The 23,664-nt window shown below is 35.7% G+C and overlaps 1 protein-coding gene across 16 annotated transcripts in view; it reads left to right on the plus strand.

The window, feature by feature from the left end:
* The window catches only part of PPFIBP1 (PPFIA binding protein 1), a 154,918-nt gene that overhangs the window by 107,613 nt on the left and 23,641 nt on the right, over nucleotides 1-23,664 (plus strand). For 13 of the 16 annotated variants that reach the window (XM_023532374.1, XM_011363095.2, XM_011363100.2 and 10 more), the window contains 9 exons: nucleotides 5,543-5,629; nucleotides 7,076-7,189; nucleotides 8,090-8,221; nucleotides 11,838-11,930; nucleotides 13,850-13,964; nucleotides 15,668-15,700; nucleotides 17,106-17,167; nucleotides 20,263-20,347; nucleotides 22,831-22,985. In XM_023532374.1, coding sequence (XP_023388142.1) covers nucleotides 5,543-5,629; nucleotides 7,076-7,189; nucleotides 8,090-8,221; nucleotides 11,838-11,930; nucleotides 13,850-13,964; nucleotides 15,668-15,700; nucleotides 17,106-17,167; nucleotides 20,263-20,347; nucleotides 22,831-22,985 — 876 coding nt within the window. The remainder of the gene's footprint in view (nucleotides 1-5,542; nucleotides 5,630-7,075; nucleotides 7,190-8,089; nucleotides 8,222-11,837; nucleotides 11,931-13,849; nucleotides 13,965-15,667; nucleotides 15,701-17,105; nucleotides 17,168-20,262; nucleotides 20,348-22,830; nucleotides 22,986-23,664) is intronic. The other 3 variants (XM_011363102.2, XM_011363103.2, XM_011363105.2) reach the window with 3 other exon arrangements.

The following is a 23,664-nucleotide window of genomic DNA, read 5'->3' on the forward strand; positions in this document are numbered from 1 at the left end:
GTATGCTCAGAACCTGGATAAGAAGAAAGGAAATAATAACCCTAGTAGCCTGTTTCAGTGAAGGGATATAAAATCTACAGGAATGAATTTGTTGTAATGGGGTAGCTATCACTATAGCATTCTAGAAATGAATAAGTATTTTTTAAGACTCGGAAGGTTAACACAAATATGAACAAAAGAGAATTATGTGCTTTAGCAATCTCCGAGTTTAGGAGGGCAAATAGAGAAATATGTCCCTTGGAGCCAGGCAAGTAGTTTGTGATTACTTTAGGTCTAACTTGATGAGTTGCCCTAGACCATCCTTTTTTCAATAGACAAAGCTGAGGATCATGACCAGGATCAGGTCATGAAATCCTAAAGTGTCTGATTATTTGGCACTTTTAATTCTGAGTCAATCTCAAAATTAGCAGAAATTACAAAAATGCAGTTTTTAACAGAGCAAGTGACAATATTGATGGTAACAACCCATGAGATAGGTAGAGTATAAATGGAGAAGATGGTGTTCTTGACTGGGTTCTGACCTGTTAAATCACCATAATAATTTCTATCATATGTCTATATTAAAAGAAATAGATATTTATTCAAAATACCTTTTAAAAAGGTTTTTACAAAAAATAAAAATACTCATAATTTAGGGAGTTCAAACATGGAGCATGTTTTCTTCAGGGCTGCTGGCTATTCTTCTGGGCTCTCAGCATGCAATCCATTCCCAGCACCCTCTGATCCCTGCTGCTCTGACTGGCTTCTCTTCTCATGTGTGCCTCCAGGGAATGTTTTTTCAAGCTTTGGCAAGCAAGGTACATCTAAGATTGTATCCCATATGTGATCACAATTATCTGGGTTATGCAGCATCTCACTGAGACATCCTGGCTAAAGTTAAAGCTGTTTTCCCTTTAGGCCTCTGTTAAACATCTATGAAAAGTGTCCACAGACATAGGAAAACAAACGGACCAAGTCAGTAGAATTCTCAACTGAGAGTGGCCAATGCAGTGTGATAAATGAGAGAGGCACTTTTAAGGAGATCCCAACTACTAGTATTTGTTTGAATTGAGTGGAAAGAGGTTTCTCTGTTCTATTATGAAAGTGAGTTAAGAAAAAATAAGTGGCAAGAATAATAAGGACAGCATTTTTTTCTTGATCTCATGTAACCCTTTTCAAAGTAGTGGAGAGATTCTTTTGCTAGATCTGCATCCTGTCACATAGCTGGCTTTCAATAAATATTGAATGAATGAATGAATGAATGAATGAATGAATATGGTATGCTACTACAATAGGAGCTGGGTTTTAGCTTCTAGGGACCTTCTATTCTCGATCCTTCTGTAATTCAGGGAACTTTGGAGTATACCTGTGATCAGAATAATTTTGTAGGCTCAACATGTATCCCTCTTCTCACTGTAGAAGCTTTACTTTTGGGGATCATGGTAATGTGCATGAAAATAAGGTGAAGAGGGGTTAGAGCCCACCTTCCTTGTTCAAGTAAGGTGTCTAAAAGAACCTTTTAGGAGACCCTAAAGAAATCTGTCAAACTCACCCTGTACGTATTGGCCACGGATGCACAATGAGGAGGTACTGTGTATGCATTAACGGCATGACAGGACAGCCACTGTATCTTGGCAATAGGTATTTTGGCAACAGATACCCAAATACTCCAAGGGAAGCTCTCTCAAGATATTTCTAATGAGACTAGCAGATGAAAGCACTTTGTCATCTGCTGCTCTTGCCAGCATTTCAGATGTAGTACATTTTTGGATTGGTGACTCTTAGGGGCTGGCCTACTACTGTTGATTTTTCTCACTCCAGAGCACTTTTTTTAGCATCAGTTGGCTTAAGAAGATGCTTTCTGTCTCTGGAAAACAAGCACTGAGAAAATTAAAACTCAGAAAAACAAAACCCAGAAATAAAAAAGTCAAAGTCTTATTTTGACTACATCTGTAATCTTGACCTGGAAAGTACAGAATGTATTCAGACTTATTCTGAATTTTAGTCTTTGATGTGCTTTCTGGCAACGTTGAGTAAACCGATGTCTTTTCCAGGAAAGGGTCAGGTTTGGGCTTTTGGGGTTTAATGAAGTGTGCGTGAGATTTATTTTCCCTCTGGTTTTCTTTTGTAGCAGAGATGGTGAGATTTTGGAATCAATAGAGGACTTCCTGAAGAGGTTGTCCTTGTTGCCTTGGCATCTTATTTACTCTTTTGAACTGCAGTAGAAATTTAGGAGGGAAAAATAACTGGGCTGTTTGTAAGACTGAAGCAATGTCAGAGGTGCTATGGTACATAGGGCCACTGGCCATTCAGAAGGGATGCTCCAGTGCCCTTGAATGGCAGCAGAGTTGCCCTGAGATCATTATTTACAGCACAAGGGGAGAGCCTCACTGCCCTAATTCCTTCACATCTGATGAGAGGACAGTCGAGCGAAGAAGCACTACCTCTGAGAGGTGGCTTGACTTCCAGCGTTGCCGGCATCGTGTTCTTTGACTCTGAACAGTAGAGTGTGAGATACCTTATTGTGATGTTGGATGCAAATGAAATATGACTGTAATATTTCTGGCCAAAGAATTCAAGTCTTGTCTCAATCTCTCCTCCTCCTGTGGTATCTGTTGGAGAGCAGGCAATAAATGTTTGTATGTGGTGGTAAAGATATAATACGTATCAGGACATGAAAGACCCTTGTGTTAGATATTTCTCTTGATAGCTAGAGATAATATTTCTTTCTGTAAATTAATTAATTTTTTTTACGGTGACATTGATTAACAAAATTTGGTTTCAGCTATACATTTTAACAGTAAGGGATAATATTTAATTAAAGGAGCTTTGTTGGACTGCATCTTACTTTTCCCTTTCTGATACTGAATTTTTAAAAATAGAATTATGAAATCAAGAGTCTTCTGTGTGTGAGATACACATATGTAGCCAAGTCTGATCTGTTCCATTCAGTGTGACACTTGCTGCAATGAAAGTTCATCTGAAGCTGTAACTGGCATATGAGTGGACAAGTAATTCCAGGAAGACTTCACAGGCCAAGCTCTAACTGAGGCGGACCTTAGGGAACGAAGAATGAGGAAGAAAGAGTGGGAAATACCGTCCATGCAGAAGGAATAGAATTAGTGTGTGAGAGAGCATGCCGTGGTTAGGGAGGTTTTGAATGGTGTGGTAGGCAGAGCACAGGAATTGGAGGAAGAATAGAGGTAGTAGTGTATGGAATTGACATCTTTCTACCATCTTTAAGGCAAAGATGACAAAATTGGCAGAAATATAAGTAAACGTGCGAATAGAGTAAACCTTTACCTCCTTGAATAAGTCAACACAGAGCTTTAAAACTGTAACTGTTCCAGTGGTGGCTCTTAACCTTTGCTTATGTTCTTATAGAGACTTTTAGTGTTTTAAAAAAAATCACACTACTCTTGAGTCTTATGAGCATTTGTGAGTAGCAACACAGTATTGAGAAAAATGAGCATTTTCATTGTGAGTCAATTTTTAGTATTTGTTTTTCCTTTAGGGTAATTTTGTAGCACCAGTCTTGGAACGTCTTATTTCCACATCTTGTACAGTCGCTTCATGCAACACTTCTAGAATCTGCTGTAGAAACATTTCTATTCCTGCTATAATTTCCTTCTGTCAGAAGAAAGACGACTTTTGCTTTGTGTCCTCACTGAGCAGAAATCTTTTTTTCCTACCTGATGAAATGTATTTGTTTATAAAACACTACTTGCACGAGGGTTTTTTTTTTTTTTTTTTTGCATGGGGTTTTAAAAGCAGATGCCTGCCTGCTCATGTCCTTAATCAAAATGAGGAATTTAGGGCTGTATAAGGCCAGTCTCAACACTTTCTTAGATTGAGAACATACGTTCTGCATACTGGCTTTTTGCCAAAAAACTATCTGCAAGAAGTTACATAAATTTTATTTTTCTGAGTAGTCCCCTGGGGTGGAAGTCATCTAGATTACTCCATTAGACTCTTTGTAATACTTGTTGAATTCTGGGTACTTCAGTTTACACCATGAGCAGAATAATGCTACGGTAGGGGCGCATGTATGTGGACAAGCAGCTGATGTTAAAAATTTTATTTGCTCTAAACCCACATTGCACACTTACTATATATTAGCTTCTGATTCTTTTGTGGCCTTGTGGAAAATAGATCCAGGGTGCATAAGATTTTAGAAGAAACATCCTGTCATTTTTGTTAAAGCTCCTTTGTGTGTGTGTGTGTGTGTGTGTGTGTGTGTGTGTGTGTGTTTCACTCTTCCCAACACATGACTTTTGTTATTCCCAAAATTTATACTGGAAACTGCATTAATTGGTAGAATAATAATATCAGTTAATTCTGGAAAAATAGTAGATGTCACTTGAGGTATGTCTGTGGCAGTAAAGATGTACAGTTTGTATTTTCTCTGATTTTTAAATCTGAACTTACTTGCTTTTCCATTTGAACTCTGGATGGCCTCATCTAACCATTTTGGCCTCCACTGGCTTTTATTTCTGTTGTGTTTGAATGATGAATCAGGAAATTCTATTGGGATTACATACTATATAATTATGGATTATTTAAATGAGATAAAAAGGGACACATCACATACATTACGATATTTCAAAATGATGTTTTTATGTTGTCTGCTCTCTATAAGCCTTTTCATGTATCTTCTTAATGACTTGCACGTTATATAAGATGACTGAGGGAAAAGATCTAACTTGCTTTCCCCATCTATACTTCCTTTGACATTTATATCATGCATAAATATACCCAAATTTGATAAAAAGCTGATGAGAGGGGCAGGAGGTAGGGGAAGGAAGAGTGAGCACTGAGCCAGATGCTGTGGAGATTACAAGATGATACCATTTTACAGGCTCTGCCCAGGATCTTGGCATTAGGTTATATGAACAAGCAAACTCACAAGAAGTTAGTGAATTCAGGACAGAACATTACAAATCGCCAATGAGCATGGCTAGTCAGTGCTGCCAGGGGAATTTACTGTGGACTGAGTGCTTAAGCTTTTAGGGGGAGAGAAAACGCTCCAAAGAAGAGAAGAAGATTTGTCCCACGACTTGGAGACTTGAGTAGCAAGAAGAAGCCTGTGGTGTAATTTGCCCCTGCTGGCTCTCATTTACAGTCCTGGATTTGGGACTTTGGGAAGAGAGAAGAGGAATGAAAGGGCATCCCATTGTCCCCATCCAGAATTAGTGGCATTGAGCATTTGGGGTGGGGGGAGGGGGAATAGGGTTTTGTGCCTAACCACACACGCAACAAAGCTGTGCATGCCCAGGTGTGCATCCACTATCAGTGACTATTAGTTCCTTTTGGGTCATTATTTTCTGCTTGATAAGAAGTCGTTTAGTTTGGTGAAAACATGCCTAAATGCCTAACGTGCCTGTCTTACCTATTTTGAGGTAAATGAACCAAGTTACATTCTATATTTTCTACAAATGGCAGTAGCAGCTATGCTGAGTTCAATTCAGCTTCCTTGGATTAAAAGCAGATGCAATTTTTTATTTACCCACAGTAGTTCAATTTTAAAGAGAGACAGCCTTACCCATATTACTTCCTTTTTCAGACAAATGGACACCTAACCGGGAATGGAGATGTGTATCAAGAAAGGCTAGCACGTTTAGAAAATGATAAAGAATCCCTCGTTCTTCAGGCAAGTGATTTTGAAATGCTGTTCTTTCCTCATGAAATACTTACAAAGACCATTTTAAATTGGGATGGCAAATTCAGGAGCCAGGCTGCTGATAAGCATAGTGTAGCAGGCCATCTGTGTACGACAGGGAGTGGTGAGAACTGCGGCAGAACAGGGTGTGCATACCCAGTCTGGTGCGAGCAGCTCAAATCAGCCTCAGCTCTTCTAGGGCCAGTGTCATGACAAGCACAATGCCATCTGATCTGATTTTCTCATCTGTCATCTGAGCTGATTTTTTAATATGTAGCAGAAATTCCGATTTTTGAGCCAAACAAAACAAAGTGAGGAGAATGCTGTTTGTAGGCTTTCTTCTTCATAATGTTTTAACTCTTATTTATTTACTTATTTTAATGTATGGTTAACATGCAATATTATATTAGTTTCAGGTGTGCTTTATAATAACTCGACACTTACATACGTTATGAAGTGATCACCATGGTGTCTAGTAACCATTTATCACCATACCATGTTATTACAGTATTATTGACTATATTCCCAGATTCCGTATACTACGACCCTGTGATTTATTTGTTTTATAACTGGAAGTTTGTACCTCTTAATCCCCTTCACCTTTCCACCCATCCCCTCACTCCCCTCCCCTCTGGCAACCATCAGTTTCTTCTCTGAGTCTGTTTCTGTTTTGTTCATTTCGTTTTCATAGATTCCACATATAGGTGAAATCACATGGTGTTGTCTTTGTCTTATCTCACTTAGCCTAATTCCCTCTAGGTCTATCCATGTTGTTTTAAATGCTTGACAGACATTTTGGCTTTGGTATTTTGAGCTAAACAAAGTATGTTTACCAGGCTGGTGATAGCTGGGGAAAAGCTCATAGATTTGCAATAAGCACTGAGGGTGGAGGACAAATGCAGTGGCTTCTCTCGGAATTCAAGTCACACACTGGCTTTGAGCACAATTGTGGACAGCATGGTCATGAGAGATCTCGTGGAATATGAATTTTCTGAATTTTCTTTTATTCTTCATGAAATAAACTTGAATAGTCCTTGGTAACTTCTCTTTCAAACATTAACTCTGGTTCCTTTCTTAATCTCTAATAACTACTTTCCATCCCCCCACCCCCGCTCCCTCCCACCCCGCAAAAAAAAAAAAAATTTGTGTACATGCTCACTCTCTCTTGTAAATGGTTGAAATGGTTTTAACCTATAGTGTTGTACATCCCTGATAAGCCCTAACTTTCTTAAAAATCGAATCAGACTTCTTGGGTAAACAAGCATTACATAAATAGGAGTGTGAAGGACTGCTGTGTTATTAATTCTTGGATTTTTTTTTTTTTACAACCAAATGAGTGGTGACAGCATTACAGTTTTTGTTCTATTTAGAGAAATAAAGTTTGCAGTGGGATCCACATTCTTCCTAATCCTTTGCAGTATTTTGTTCTGAATACAGGTAAGTGTGTTAACAGACCAGGTAGAGGCTCAAGGAGAGAAGATTCGAGATTTGGAGTTCTGTCTTGAAGAGCACAGAGAGAAGTTGAACGCCACAGAGGAGATGCTGCAGCAGGTATGTACAAAGCTGGCCCCCAGGTGGCATTTTCCTGCTGAACTATTTGAGAGGGTACATTTATAGGTTGTGTTCACTTCCTGTGATGCCCCAGGAAGTTTCATGATTCACTTAGACTGACATCTTTTAAGCAAAAACCTAGAATAACAGGGTCCAAAGAAACATAAACACAATCAGAAGTGTTCATGTAATTAAAATCTGGAATAAAATATTAATTGGGTTGTAGGTAACTTTAATTATCTTTATTGTTTCATATGGTTTCCTAACTCGCAACCAGGAACATATTTTTATGATTAAGAAAAAAGATAAGTACCATATGTGACCTTTATTGAAAAAATACTTGTGTGTACAAACACACACACACACACACACATGCACACAGACACGGTGCTTGCATGTGAGAGGTCCTGTAATGTAGTGGACAGAGTGTACTCTGGAGCAGAATTGCTTAGGTCTGAGTCCCTGCTCTGCCATTCCTTTGCTGTATGACTTTTGACAAGTTCTTAACCTCTCTGTTCTCACTTCATCTGTTGAATGAGGATAATTCCTGAGTTATCTTTATGAGTTTTTTCCTCATAAGGATTGAGGATCAAACCCCTAACTACATGTCAGAACAGTGCCTGGCACATAGCAAACATAACGGTATCATCGTCATCAGTGTTATGATCAGGCTTTAAGGTTTATATATGTGTGTATCTATTTAACATATGTCTCCCCGTTAAGCAGACATGTGTTTAGTTCTGCTCAATGAAGGTTAACTAAATTGCATCTATTTGGTAATTAATCTTCATCATATCCTCTACTTGATAGTTACTGCCTTTGTAGTCATAAGTGCGACACATCCACATGTGGCTGTTTATAATAAAGCAACTTTCGAATGTATCTCTTAAATTCTAATAGGAGCTTCTGAGTAGGACATCCTTAGAAACTCAGAAGTTGGATCTGATGGCTGAAATATCTAACCTGAAGTTAAAACTGACTGCCGTAGAGAAGGACAGATTGGATTATGAAGATAGGTTCAGAGACACAGAGGTAAGTGGCACCCTCTCTCTATATACTATACATACACATGTGTGTGTGTGTGTGTGTGTGTGTGTGTGTGTGTGTGTGTGTGTGGTGTGTGTATCACACATATTTTTGACTTTTAGGACATTTGGAACTTCTGTCTTTCTGTTCGTACATCTGTCCATTCATTCATTTGTTCATCTATATTGGTTCCTTCACTGTGGAAATCATGGTTTTAAGTATGTGATGTTGTTTTTTAAGCACACTGATTGTTTACTATATTATAGATTTTTTAAAATATATATAGAAAACATGCTTTCATTATATAATCATAAAAATCACAGATTTTTAGAGCTCATTTAATTTGGCCTTCTACTTTTGGTCTACTCCACCCAGAAGTTATTCTGATTAAATAAAGCTCACTATACTTTTGTGATTCAGGGCAGATTTTACAATTTGAAGTACTCGTTTTATGGCTAAACATGCTTTCTTGTTTGTTCTACCTATTTTATTGTTAATCCAGGTGTTCTAGTTTGTTTATTTGCTTACAGTTTTTTGGGGGTGGCATTTCCATTTGAATTTATTTATTTGAACAGAACTGTAAAGGGCTGTAGAAATTCCTTTTCTTTTTTCTCTATTTTATTTCCTCAGTTGGGGTGTGGAGAGGTGTCAAACTGGATTAGAATACGGGTACCAAGGAGAGAGGAGAAGAAATCTTTTTTCCCCTCTATCTTCATTTCAAACATTTATTTTACACTGACTACATGTCCTTACCATGTGAGGTACATTACATATATTATCTACTGTATGAAAGCCCTTCATAGATTTGAATTGAATGAGGCTTATTCCATTGCTGTTGTAAAAATTCAATTTTCCATCAAGATATAACTATAATGGAGAGTCTTGATATAGGTACTACTTCCTCAGTAGCAAAAGGAAATCCCCAACTTCGTTCAAGTTTTAATCTTAAAGTTCTTTGTCAGTCACCTGTATGAGCATGTTTCTCCTTTGATTAAGACTGGGACTCAGAACTTAAAAAGTTACCCAGTTTCTTTAAAATACTTGCCTTTGTACTTTCCTTAAAAATCTGTTTGGATATTTTCCTCTTTGTCCCTTACTGTCTTTCCTGGACCCCACATAATACAGCAGTAGAATTCAGTCACCAGGTGGACAACATGGCATGGAGCTAACTCTGATGGAGAGAAAGAAATTACATTATTTAGGTATCAAGAGTTGGCCCCCTACATTATATACATAAAGTTCAGGGGATTTCTTAACCTGCATGACTGTGGTTAATTTTGATACTAGATGTTAACCGAACATCGGGATTAAATTGAAGTAGATGTTTCATGATTTTTTAAATAAGACCACAGAATATTTACATCTCTTGAATTTGTCTGCAGTTTTATAAATTTTTTTCCTGTACTTCCTTGCTTCAGTCATGCGTTCTCAATCATATGAAAAGTGATCTTGTCGTCAACTTCCAGTAAATTCAATCTCTGATAATTTTCTAATGAATATTTAACTCTGATGGTAAAATGTAGTATTAACATGCCCAGAGATTATAGGATGTTTGATAAATGTTGTTATATATGAAAATACTTAAAACAGTCTTTAAAATTAAAATTGAATATGCTCGTTTCCCTATTATTATTCCCTTGATAAAAAAAAACAAAAACAAAAATGTTTCCTTGGCTGTTTCACAGATCTGAAATTCTTTAACTTTGAGAATTTTAGATTATTTGGAGATCAATTTCTAAGAAAATATTGGAGTATAGGTACTTCCAAAGATAGGGGGTTAAAGTTTTGAAACCTTGGAAGATTGCGAACTTGCCTGTTCTAGGAACTTCTGGTAGGAGGACATGGTTAGCATCGTTCAACAGTGCCCCCTTCTGGTAAGAGCACAGATGTCAAGTTGAATTTCTGTGGAAGTCAGGAGTTCTGTGGAAGAGAAAAGGGAAAGGTAACAGGGATTTTCTTTTTTAAAAGGACTGATCTTCTGGTAAGAAAATAGTTGGAAAAAACTTGTATTCCATTTTTTAAAGTCTCATATTAAGAAGCTATTTCCAGATTTTCCAGCTTGAGTTATTATGGGAAGGTACAACTTCTTTCAGGTTAGAGATTTACATTCATATTTACAGTGTTGGCACAAAGGATAATTGAAGAGCTCTTTTTAAAGAGAAGAGTGATTTCAACTTATAATTCTATTTACTTCAATTGTTCATAGCTGTTTCTTGACAATGAGAAAGTGGGAAAATATATATTAAAAAGATCAGATTGATGAAGGAAAGTCACTAAGAACTCATTATGCAAGGACAGTTAATTAAATGAGACCTATAAATAGGGGAAACGACTTTTTCTTAGACTCGAATTCTGAGCTTGTAGATGAGAAGTCAACTAAAATGTTATTAAAAGATGTCATTTGTAGAAGGACAAAATAGATGTCCTCTTTTTAACACATTATCCATAATAATTATAATATAAATAAATAATATAATAATGCTAATTAATACTTTTCCCCATTTTACAAAAAACCACTTAAAACAAAAATATTTAAATGCTTGTGGTTTTTCTGGGAAGTGTTATTTCATTGTAGCATCTCTTTTCCTAGCCTTTGTGAGGTTGAATCATTATACTTAAAAGTTTAGAGTAATTCATTGTTAACAAAGTTTTATTTCTTATAGCATTGTTTTATTTTATTTTATTTTATTTTTATTTTTCATGGCATTCTTATATAATTCTGTCCCGTCAACCGTGAATTTGTGGCTCAGGAATAAACATCTTGTAAAAGAGAGGAACAAAAACACGTTACCCATTGGTGGGGCCTTCACGGCTTATAGTAAAAAAAAAAAAAAAAAATCGTCTCCTCCACAGAGTATTCAAGCCCTTCTTTTGGAGAAGTTGGTATTGTTTGGCATTTTCATTTCCTTATCCTATTCTCTGGACTCTGGACAAAAATGTCAGTGTTTCTCAGAATGTTTAGACAAATTTTACAAACAAATTAGTTTGGTTTTTTTTAAGTGGCAGTAGAAAAGGTGTCTGATTATATTTGTATTATGAAAACATTAGGATAACTTTCTATTTTATTTTCCAAATATAAAATTATGATACTGAATATATTTGTAAATGACAGGGCCCTCATCTATCCTCAAGTAGAGAATCTTTGGTTTGAAGGATTTAAATTTCGTTCCATTCTCCCAGATTGGGTTAATAAACAATCTGTATTTTGTAGACAAATGAAGAGACTAGAAAAATATTTTTATGAACATCCACCATATCACTAAAAAGGCCCTAAAAATAATTGATTTTACTAAAGAAAATTCCTCTGATTTATTTTAAAAGATAGAGTTCATATAATGAATTTTAATCTAGATATATCTGATCAATGATAGTAAGTGATTAGCTACCTCTCTTAATCAAAATCAGTCACTTTTATTTTCACAGTCCCGTCATTTTAGGGCAGAGGCATTAGGAAGTTAAAGCAGTGTTTTAAATGGATAGATGCTTTGGTTCTCAAGGAGAAACATACATATGACTTTAACCAGGACTTAAGATGTTGATTTAAGATTTCTAAGCTGCTATTTTGGTAATGATAACTGTGTTACTGCTTTCCTAATGTATTTCCTTGGTTCTTTTTGGACAGGGGCTAATGCAAGAGGTCAATAATTTGAGGTTAAGAGTCAGTGAAATGGACAATGAAAGACTTCAGTATGAAAAAAAGCTTAAATCAACCAAAGTAAGTATTCTCAATGGCAAAATTTTTTAAATAAATGGCTCCACTACTTATCTATGATCAATATAAATAAAATGTTTCCTATTTAGTATATGATAAAGAAGATGTTTTACAAGTGAATTAAAATTTCTCTAAGCTGGAGAACTTCTTGATTTAAGAACGGCTATTCTGAATAAAAATCAGAGCTTAACTAATGTGATAGAACATAACCTGTCATTTCTCTTAATTATCTAACCTCTTTTATAAACTGATGCTGTTTTCTTGGTTATTTAGCTTGTCTTTTTCTATCTATAGTTTTCTTTCACTCCTCTGTCTCTCTACCAGTCTTTAATGGCCAAACTTTCTAGCATGAAAATCAAGGTGGGTCAGATGCAGTATGAAAAGCAGCGGATGGAACAAAAATGGGAGTCACTGAAGGTGTAGTAGACGTTGGATGATGGGGTCCATGGCTTGTTGCTTTCTGGCATGTGTCATTTTGCTGTGATGGTGTTTTTAGTAGTTTGTGCACTCATTTTGTGTATGTGTGTCACCTGTTTTTTAAAAATACATTTAAAGCTGATTAGGGACAATGTGATCCCTAATTTGTTTTCAGAAACATAGTACATAATTAGTGAAAAATAATAAACAGGTAAATAAAAAAGTATTTGTTTATAAATTAAATCTTAATTTATTTGTTTATAAATTAAATCTTGCTCTCTTTGACTATATGAGATCCAAGCATGATAAAATAATTTGTTTTCAGAAACATAGTACATAATTAGTGAAAAATAATAAACAGGTAAATAAAAAAGTATTTGTTTATAAATTAAATCTTGCTCTCTTTGACTATATGAGATCCAAGCATGATAAAATAATTGTGAAAGTTCACCCATGAAAGAATTCTGTTTCGTATTAGAAAGAATTCTTCGTGTCTTTCTTGTAGGTAAATGTATACAGCAGTTAACTATGTCATGGCAGTGAATAGAAATTACTGATTAGAAGAAGCACAGAACAGGGAGGCACTTCTTTCCAATGCTACTGAAAATTTCTTGTGCTTGTTTTTCACTCCTACCGTAAATAAAAACTATAGGGCCAACTCTTTAGCTTCACCAGAGAGACACATCTTCTCATAGTACTAAATGTAATAAATATCTGTAGAGACTAAAAATAAAATGTGTTAACGAAAATAAATGTGCATTTATTAGCATCACATAGCTTTATTTTCTGTGTGAAGACAGCCAGCAAAACTCAATTTGCTTAAGTTAATTCTTTACCAAAATTAACTTTAGAAAGTGGATAGAACATTGGACTTGGAGTCTTTAGTAGTTGTGTAGTTAAAAAAAAAAAAGACTTAAAATCTGTTTTCTAAATTCATTTTTTTCCATTGTTGTAGGAGATTCTGTTCTATTGTCTTAGTGATAAGGATGAATTATTTAGTCCCATGATTTGACTAAAATTGTTCATCACCTACTTTCCTCCTAATTAAGCTCTGCCTTGTCCAGGGAACCAGAGTGCCATCTTGAAATGCTGAATAAATGTCAAGCAAGTCTTAATATATTTGTTCCAATTTGCATCTCATTTTACTTTTGTCACACTAAGCATCTAATTCGATTATTATTTTTTTTTATTAACATGGTCAGATTTTTTGTTTAACACAAGGTACAAGCTTAGGGTTACCCTGGTCCTAATTATACTTTAAAAGATTTTAATTTGGTCACAAAGAAACTTGAAATAATTATACCATAATTATTATAAATTGGACTTTTATTACTTGTCTTATTTCCTGCTTATCATTGCCACTGTCTGATTTCTGAAAGTTGTGTCTGAATTCTCGTAGTTTTTTGTTTCAATCACAAAAACTAATTATTGGCTTAAGAACATACTTTTGAATATTCTCTTTTAGTCATAATCTACTCTTTTTTAAATGAATTTATCACTTGTAGGATGAACTGGCATCTTTAAAAGAACAATTGGAAGAGAAGGAATCTGAAGTAAAAAGGCTACAAGAAAAATTGTTTTGCAAGATGAAAGGAGAAGGGATTGAAGTTTTTGATCGAGGTAAGAATATATATTTAACATTGGTTATCCTACTTTGTTAAAATCCTCCAAGATCTTTAAAAGAAACTAATGTTAGTTGATGTATAGTTTTAGCCTCAAAGAAAGGGAAGAGTAGAAGCCATCCAGGCCCAGGGCCACAGGGAATCCTCCGACTCTTGCCCGTGCTTGGTGATCTGTGAACTTCCTCTTCAGCAGCTGGAGAAGGGCAACTCTGTACTTTATTGAATGTTTATTCTTAGATTTCTAAATTATAAATTATCATTATGAGACAGTTCTTGTCCAAACTGCAATATAAGTGAGTGTCAAAAAGAATTAAAAGGAACCATTACTGTGTCCCAAGATTCTTTCCCTTTAAACTGGAATTGAGACAACATAAAGACATTTAGAAACCTTGTCTGCCCTGTTGAGAGAAGAGGGAAAGCCTCTGTATTTGGAAAATTAGTGAAAATTTCTTATACATTGAGCCCTCAACCTTCTAGAAAGCAAAAATAGGCTAATTCTGTTTTTCGAAAAGTGCATGAATTTACCCAAAAATTGTTTTCATAACTGAGGAGGTTTGTCCTGGATATTACATGAACTATAATTAATAATAATGTAGGTTATACTCAATAGAAGAGAACTTTAATGAAATGTATTTTTTGAATTATATTTGGAAATACAAATACTCATAACATCTGACAATACTAAATCAAAATTTTTTTTTATTACAAATGATGACTGTATCAAAAGCAACTTCTTACTCCTTGGAAACAGAACAAATTCCATTTAGTGTAGCTTTGGTACATTTTTATCTCTTATGTAAACCTTGATATTATTGTTGTCTGTTGAACAAGGGGCTTGAATTAAATTACTGCTAAAGTCTTCTTGGCTCTAGAAACCCTGGCTTTATATACCTGTAGGCATTCCCTATCCATCAGAAAACTCAATTTGTCAAACATTGAGAAAAATGGATCATTTCCCCTCCATAATTTGGCATATGTAGAATTGTATGTTCTTAAAGGACATTCACAAACAGGTCATGCTTTTAGGATTCGAAGAAAAAAAAATGGAATTATGGGACATGTAGGCTAGCGGATGTACAGAGTAGAGCTACCCTAGGTCCAATGCAAGGACTGGTACCACCAGCCTGTAAACTGCTTATTACCTACCAGTGCAGAACCAGGTAAATACAGGGATTGAGAGTAAGTGTTTAGAAACTTCATGGCAATCTGTCGTTGACATAACATCTAACTGCATGGTCAGTGGGCTCATCTCATTGAATAGGAAATAGACCATTTCAGCGGTGAGTTGAATGTGACGTAAGCAATGTACTAGTCACGTTCAGGAGGGCCGTGTATCGAACTGTAATAGAAATGTATAAAACAGCCAGTGCAACATTAACTGGCTTTTCATCACATGTAGTGTAAGAAGCTCCACAGGCCTCGTTTTAATATGAGAAAATCAAGATTCATAAAGACAAAGTAACAGGGGTAGTAACTCAAATTTAGTTCTTCTGATTAATTACATTAGATTCTCTTTTTAACCTCACATAAAGCATTTAAGTAGTATAGTGCCAGTCCTGAAGTCATAAAATAGTGCTTAATATTCAGTCTATGAGGTTAGACTTTATATAGGTAAAAGAAGATGAAATAATAGTGCTTTAAAAGTATTATTTATTGTTGTAATGTATGCTAACTTCCAATTCAATGGGTTTTCCTGCACAGATGAAAATTTTAAAAAGAAGCTCAAAGAAAAAAGTAAGGTTTTTGGTGTATTTCCATCAGCCTTTACATTCACCAAAAGTACTACTTGGACTGTTCTTTGCATGTGTTTTAAAACATTTCTCTCACCAAAGATGTGAAGTTGCTTCATCAATAAGCTGTCCATTTCTTCAGAGTGTACAAAATAGAGCATAAACAAACAGTAAAAACAAGGAGTAAAAGACCGTTTTTGCGAATTTTATCTGATTCAGCCCTTTTGCTCCACAGGATACAGCAGGGCACCCAGAGTGCTGGAGGTGAGAAACCATTTTCTCTGTGGCCCAGAAGATACAGGGTCAGAGGAGAAAATAATGTTTATACTCCTATGGAAACCTCTTTTTAAGGTTTACCATAGTTGAAAGATTATTTTGAACTTTGCTTTTGCTTTTTGATGTTTCATAGCCTATTTTTTCACTGAGGTCTACATTAGGGGGGCGGTTTAAACATAAACCCAATTGGGATTACAAAAAAGGTTGTACCCAGGCTGATTCGTGGAGTCTGGATTGTTTAATGCAGCATAAAGATAAATCCTTAATGGCTCTTTCCTCCAGACATTGAACTCTTAAGTCAAATTTCCGTAGAATATACCTTAACTGAAAATGTTATATCAATGCTGAATGATGCATCGCTTTAAAAAATTATCTTTGGTAATTTTTTTCCCCTCAAAAGCAGGCAACTTTAGCTGAAATTTTTTTATTTCCTATTTTTTAATCTGTAATTCATCTTGGTTGACTTTTTATCTTAAATTTTTTTTTATTATTAAAGTAACATGCTTTTATATTTGAATATCAAATTTTAAGGAAAATCATATTCATTTTTCTTTGGCCTTTATGTTTTAAAATAGTATTGGAAATGAAGTTTATAGATGAAGCAAAGTACTTAATATTCTTCTGTATGGAACCCACAGCCAGCTTCTTAGCATGACTACTCATGTAAATACCATATTTCATCAGGCTCTTACCATTTGTGTCTATATCTCGGTTAAAACTGAATATCATTTTCTCTGCTTTTGTCATTATGTACACCTTGTTCATCGCTTTTACCCACTGCTTTATAGGTTTCTGTTTTGAAAACTGTGTTTTTATTGTTACAGCACTGAAATTTTACTGTCAGTGTTCTCATGAATATTTTGTTGTCGCTTTGAGAGATGGTAGTTAACTTTCGCTTATTCTTATTTTTTTATCTGGAACGATGACTATTCAGGTGAGAGAGATAGAGGTGTTCATTTTTTAGATTTTCCCTAAAAGAGAATATGGATATAAATGTGCCCTTTAAAACAAACCAAACAAATGATTAGCATCTTTACCTTAAAACATTTCAGTATGAAACGTCAGTAGCTTCTCATTACTGTCACACATTTTAACTGAATTAACTGACTTCTGATTTGATGTGATATTTGCAGATATTGAAGTACAAAAAATGAAAAAGGCTGTGGAGTCTTTGATGGCAGCAAATGAAGAAAAGGTATCCAGATGAAATTTAAATCTTTACTTGGTTGTGTTATAAAGCCGTTTTGATCATTCCATGCATTTTCTTGAGATATCCCAGTTTGAAAGAACATACCCTAAACACCCCTGACATTGAGGGACACTCGTTCTCCCTTCCTGCCTGCATATGCTCAACCCTGGGAGTCACGGTTGTAACTGGCTGTGTGCACAGGAATGGAGACCAGTAGCTCCACTGAGAATTTGCTGTCCCCTACCCCGCATGAGTTTAGAAAATATCTGAGCTCTCAAATCGGTTCTTTATATTCCGGTGACAAATGAAAAGTTATAGTCCATAGCACATCCTTTCTGTGGTCACTGGAAATTCTGGGCTACCATATGAGCTCTGAAGGAGGTAGCCCATGACAACTTTAGTTTCATAGTCATGTTGATTTTCTTCTCGTATATATGTTATTTCATTCACACTCCTGGCCTCTTTCACATCTGGGATTGTCTCTGCTCTCCTGAATAGCAAGATGCCAGAAAGCAGAGGCACGGAGTGAAATCAAGCATGGCTCCAGGCTTTGTTTTAGCTGTGTTGGCCTAATGCCAGAGTCTCCGGGAGTTCTTTTCCTCTGGTTGTATCTCCCCACTCCATCCTGCTAAAAGCAGAGATGCAGTTACCCTACTAAAGAAATGTGTTTCTTCATGGTTTACCTGACCCGACGTGTATCCAGCAGGAAGCAATGGCTGGGTTCAGCTCCTGTAGTCAAAACTGCTCTCTCCTCATGTCCCTCAATGAATAGAAGAAGGAGGCACTTTCTCAAGAAAAGAGGAATTTCAAGGAAGTAAAAAAAAATGAGCAAATGCCAAAGAATTCTGTCTTGATCTTTTTCTCCCATTCTAAGTTTCTTTCTCTCATTCTTGCCTACTCTGGTTTATTTGTCTATTTATTTTCACCTTTTCTTCTCTTTATTAGATCTTTATTCCATGGAAATAAACTCATTGTCCTACCAACCCATCCATGTATCTAGGTTTCTTTTTGTTAGTCTTTCTCATTATTGAATAAAAATAAGTTATTAGCAAGCTGTCCACAGAGCTTTTATTTGGGGGAAAAAATAACCAAATATCATTTTAATTTCTCCCCTTCAAAAAGCAATAATAGAAAAAAAAAAAAAAACTCCCAATGTTGACTGGGGGCTTACTAGATGCTCAAGTAGGAACACCAAGAGTGATATAACTTCTTAGTGGTTTCAGAAGGCTTCAAAGAGGACATATTAGAGCAGATTCTGAGGAAGAGCAAGAAATGTTTATCAGGAAAAATGAAGTCTTCTAGGCAAAGGATCCATAAGAAAAACATGTTTTCAAAACCAAGGCTTGAAATAGCCCAGTGCATGCTGGGAAAGTTCTGGAGCATGAGATATAGGTGGAGTGGGTATATGAGGCTGACAGAAGAGCTGCAGTGAATGATAGCCAACCTCGTATACTAGATCTGGGTCTTTATTTGTAGAACTTGGATGGTGACATAATTAAACTGCCATTTTAGAAAGCTAACTCTGGTGGCAGAATGGAGGCAAGAATAAGGGAGGGAGAGCAAAGACAGGACAAATTAAGAGGCTGTTAAAATAGTCTGAGTGAGTAATGAAGAGGAGTTGAAGTAAGGCCGTGAAGTGACAGTGAAGTGGTAAGGAAGGAAGAGATTTTAGAGAAATTTACAGGTTAACAAGATTTTTAAATCTTTGGTTTCGAGAGTAAGTTTTTGGTTTGGGCAAATGATGGTGCCCTCAGAGCGTTAAGGAATCCAGGTAGAGGCTGAAGTCCTGGGGGCAAATAATAAGCTTCATTTTAGATATATTCAATTTGATGTGTTCATGAAACATTTAAAAGGAGATTTCTCATAGAAAGTTAGAAAATGGATCTAAATTGCAGGATAAATGTAGAAGTATAGATTGGTAGGGAGTGAATCTCATCAATTTTAGGAGAAATATATAGAGTCGTAGATTGGTGGGGACTAAACTGTGGTTGATGTATCAGTTACTTTTTGCTCCATGACAGATCACATTTATTTCTTCTCATACTTTTGTGGTTTGGTTAGGTGGCTCTTCTGGTCTGGGTTGGCTTAGCTAATCTCTATATTTATCCAGTGGCTGGGATGGGACTGGTTGGTGTAGGAAGGTGTGACTCACATGATTGACAGATGGGTCTAGGGTTGGCCTCAGCTGAGATGTCTCTTCTCTAAATGGTCTCTCATCTTTTAGTAGACTAGCCTATGCTTCTTAATATAGTGGCCTTAGTGTTCCCTAGAGCAGCAAGAGAGGGCAAACTGTAATGTGCAAATACTTTTCATTCAAGCCTTTGCTTGAACCACATTTGTTGATATCTCATTGGCCAAAGCAAGTCACATGGTCAAGCCCAAAATTAGTGTGGAAGGGGCTGAGGAGCTCATTTTTTAACTAACCACAGTGAGGGCATGGGAAAAGAGAAGAGAGTAAAGGACACAACCTTGAAGCTCTATGTTTTGAAGTCTGTGTTGGGTTGATAGTGGGGCTTATGAAAGTAGAATATCTATCTGGTTGAGGGATTAAGAAATCTAAATAGAAGAAAAGAAAGAGTGGAAAGAAAAGTAAAAGAAGGAAAGAGTGAGGTCAATCAAGTGCCAAATAGAGATCATATTAGAAAAAGGATAAAAAGGTTTGTTGTTTTTAGTAAATAGAAGGTTTTTGATGACTAATTGAAGCAACTTTGATGGAGTGTTTTGGGAAGAGAAAAGCCAGGTGGTGATTAAGAGCTGACAAAGACAGAAGGTGTAGATCTTTTTTTCAAGACTTGACATATGAGTTAGAGAGGAGAGTAATTAAAGTTGATTTTTTTTTTCTTGTTTTGTATCTTATTACCTTGTTTTGTTTTTGTTTTTTAAAGATGGCAGCTGAAGGATAGGATCTCTAAATTTAGAGGTACTTTTTCTATATCTCTGATATACGTAGGAAAAACATTCTAGATATTACCAATTTTACTAAAGTTTAGAAATATTCTTTGAATAATGTAAATAATTCACGTCTACTTATTCTTTGTGTCACAATTACTTTTACTGTTTAAAATCATAGTATTAAAGATGATAATTCACTTTATTAATAGGATCGGAAAATAGAAGACCTTCGACAGTGCCTGAACAGGTACAAGAAAATGCAAGATACAGTGGTACTGCCCCAAGGTAAAAAAGGTAGTGTAGCCCTGAAGGCTTTTCTACTTAACTTGGTTTTAAGTGGCTATGAACTTTTACATTTTGGCCTCAATTTCTCTCATGGGAGCATATCTATTATCCAAAATTAGATAGCTCCATTCATTCATTCATTCATTCATTCATTCAATAATATTGTTAGGCATCTGTTCTCTGCCAGAAAGTGTGTAGGCTAAAGAGCATACCATAGATTAGTTGGTCATGGAGAGTCTCTAAGGAGCTCATTAGATAGCATTCCAGAGAGGAAGAGTACAACAGCACATGCAAGAGCTTTTCTTGCGGCGGGGGGAGAGGGGAGGACTTAGTGTGTGTAAGAAGTAAAGACCAGTGTGACTGGAAGGTAATGGTCAGGGGGAAGAGTGAGGTGGGATGATAGATGTGAGCACCAACCAGGTCATGCAGGTGAGGAATTTGGCTGCTACTTGGCCCAAAGAGATCCACTGAAGTGTCTCTCAACAAGTTGAACCATAGTGGGAGGGAGCAATGTTGGAAGGAAGGAATGCCAATGAGGAGGCTCTGGCAGTATTTCAAATGGAATGATCGGATGACATTGATTGGAAATGTATTTAGGTGTTAGAATTAACACGATGGTGTGATGAATTAGAAGACAGTAAAAAAAGAAAAGCAAAGAATCAAGAAAGGTCAACATTTCTGACTAAAACAACTAGGCAGATGTTGCTTCCATTTACCAAGGTGGGAGAAGCCTAGAGAAGGAACATCAGGAATTGTGTTCAGCTTTGCATGTCTTAAGTTAAAAAAAAAGTAAGATTTCTAAGGATAGTTATGCATTTTATTGTATTTATTATAATTTTATATGTATATAGGCCAATTGGCCATCCTCAAATGTAGAAAAGCTTTGGAGTCATTCAAAACAAACAAAAATGTTAAGAACTTTGAAAGTTCTCTCGTTTATTAGCAATGCATAGATGGGGTTATTTGATATAAAAATAAGCATTAGAAATTAATAAGTTTTTTGGAAGGTACTTGTGAAACACTCAAATTTTGAAATTTTAAGTTTGATGACTTCACAAAGAAAATCCTGCTTTGGATTAGAATATTTGAAAAAAAAAAATGGATCTTCATCTTTTTGTTCACAGGGCCTGACATATAGTAAGACTTTATAAATATCTGAATGAGCAAGTGTACCTCTAATTATCAATATTGACTTATGGCAATTCTCATCACTCTGCATTTCTATATCTTCAAGAGTCTCTCTTTTAAGGAATATTACAAATTTGGAATAATTAGTTTTTACATTAGTTAAATCATTGTTTGATTTTATAGAACCTCAATACTGTGATTCTTATGTGTAAATACCAAGAACAGATTAATTTCTATAAGTTTGCCATATTGTGAAATATTTAAGAAGTAGAGAAAAAGGGTAAAAATCACTTACAATTGCACTGGGATGATCCCTATTGGCATTTTCATGTATTTCTTTCCAGTCTTATTTTCTATGTACATAAATATGTAGCTAAAAGAGATAGTTTTAACCCATGTAGAGCATGATAAATTTTCATAAACCATTGAAAATTATGTTTTTTTCAAAGAAAAGTTATATAAACAGTGATTTCAAACTAAGATTTATATTTGTTTAATTAATTCTCATACAATTCTAATAACATCTAAATCCTAATAGTTAGGATAAAAGTCTAGTAAAAACTAATTTAAGAAACTAAGTGTACATACTTGTTTAATGCCTTTAAGCAAGTATATGATTTATTATATTCTATTCAGAGATTAGAGTTTGAAGCATCATTCTTTTTGTTTTTAAAAAGGAATAGCTAGCTCTGCTTTGATCAACACTTGAATCCTTTACATTTCTAGAAATGTAAAAAAATCCTGAAAGTTGTTGCTTTGCTGGATGTGTGGTTGCTTTTCCTCCCTGGGCTGTTCTTTCTGCTTTAAAATGAATGGAATAAAAGGATCCTCTTGAGGAATGAAAAGGCCATTATCTTTTTTTCTTTCCTTTTGATCTTTTTTTTTTTTTTTCAGGAGCACAGTGGTGATGAAAACTGAGTTGTTTAAATGGTGATTCTGTTGCCGTTCAGAATCAGTTTATTGTGCCACCACTGGTATTCCTCAGCTTGGTTATTTCTGAACTGAAATTTGTAAAGCCCCAGATTCTGAAACAAAATGACAAGAGTGTTGTTGAGATAAATTAACTTTGAATTTCTATTTTGTGAGTCCATGATTGCATCTATTAATACCACTGTAAATTAATACCTCTATTAATACCGTCACTGGATACTCAGGTAGCCCTGGTGCTCAGGTAGGTGCTTACAGTTTAAGATGTTTCCTAGGTCACATGTTTTTCAAGTGATACCAGGAGATGTTGACTCTTTGAATTTTGAGGATCAGAAAAATTGTGACATTTAACATATTTGAGATTCTTATCTTTTTCCAAAAGTGAAATATGAGTGAAAAGCTACTGTTGTCCTCTTTTTCGCTTTGTCTTTTCCAAGGCCAAGATGGTGACTATGAAGATCTGCTCACTTCTGGTTCTATCTCCACTCTGCTGGACACGCAGGGTTTTAGCGATCTGGAGAAAAGTCTGTCGTCTACACCAGTAATGGGATCTCCCAGTCGTGACCCATTTAACACAAGTGTTCCAGAAGAGGTATTTACAGACTCTCAGTATTTTTTTCATGGTAAAGAGACTGTCATTGAAAGTCAAAGAAAGTGCTGTTGATAACACGAAGCACATGGATTCTTTTCTCAGTTTGATTACTGACTTAGTTTGTCCTGGCAGTGTTTGTGTCCTACAGGTCTTTATTTGAAATGTGTGGGGTTTCTTTTCCTTTTCTTTAGTAAATAAATGCCCCCCAGGCAATGTCAAAATTACATATATAATTCAGGAAAAACTTGAATCCCTTGGAGATAGATGTCATCTAAAATATGAGATTGCAATCTATATATTAAATAACAAGTTGGGCATAAATAAAGTGGAGATAAAGTGAGATTGCATAAAGAAATTGATTTTAGTCACTTCTGATCGTGACTCTAAAAGATGATGGAATAGAATTCCCCTCTGACTTCTTTAGATTTGGAAGAAGCAACCGGAGGTTCAGAATAAAAGTCTTAAATTCGTTTACTTTCACATCAAACAGCCACCAATACTACTTCCGTTATCTATTGTACACCACCCCAAAACTCTGTGGCTTGAATGATGACATTTATTTTTGCTGACCAATCTGTCATTTGGGCAGGGCTCAGCAGGAACATCTCTCTCTGCTCCACTTGGCAGCAGCTGGAGTGGCATGAAGGCTGGGGGCTTGAGTCATCTGCAGCCTGCTCGT

This window comes from Pteropus vampyrus, unplaced genomic scaffold (genome assembly GCF_000151845.1).
Source record: "Pteropus vampyrus isolate Shadow unplaced genomic scaffold, Pvam_2.0 Scaffold82, whole genome shotgun sequence".
NCBI classification, from domain to species: domain Eukaryota; kingdom Metazoa; phylum Chordata; class Mammalia; order Chiroptera; family Pteropodidae; genus Pteropus; species Pteropus vampyrus.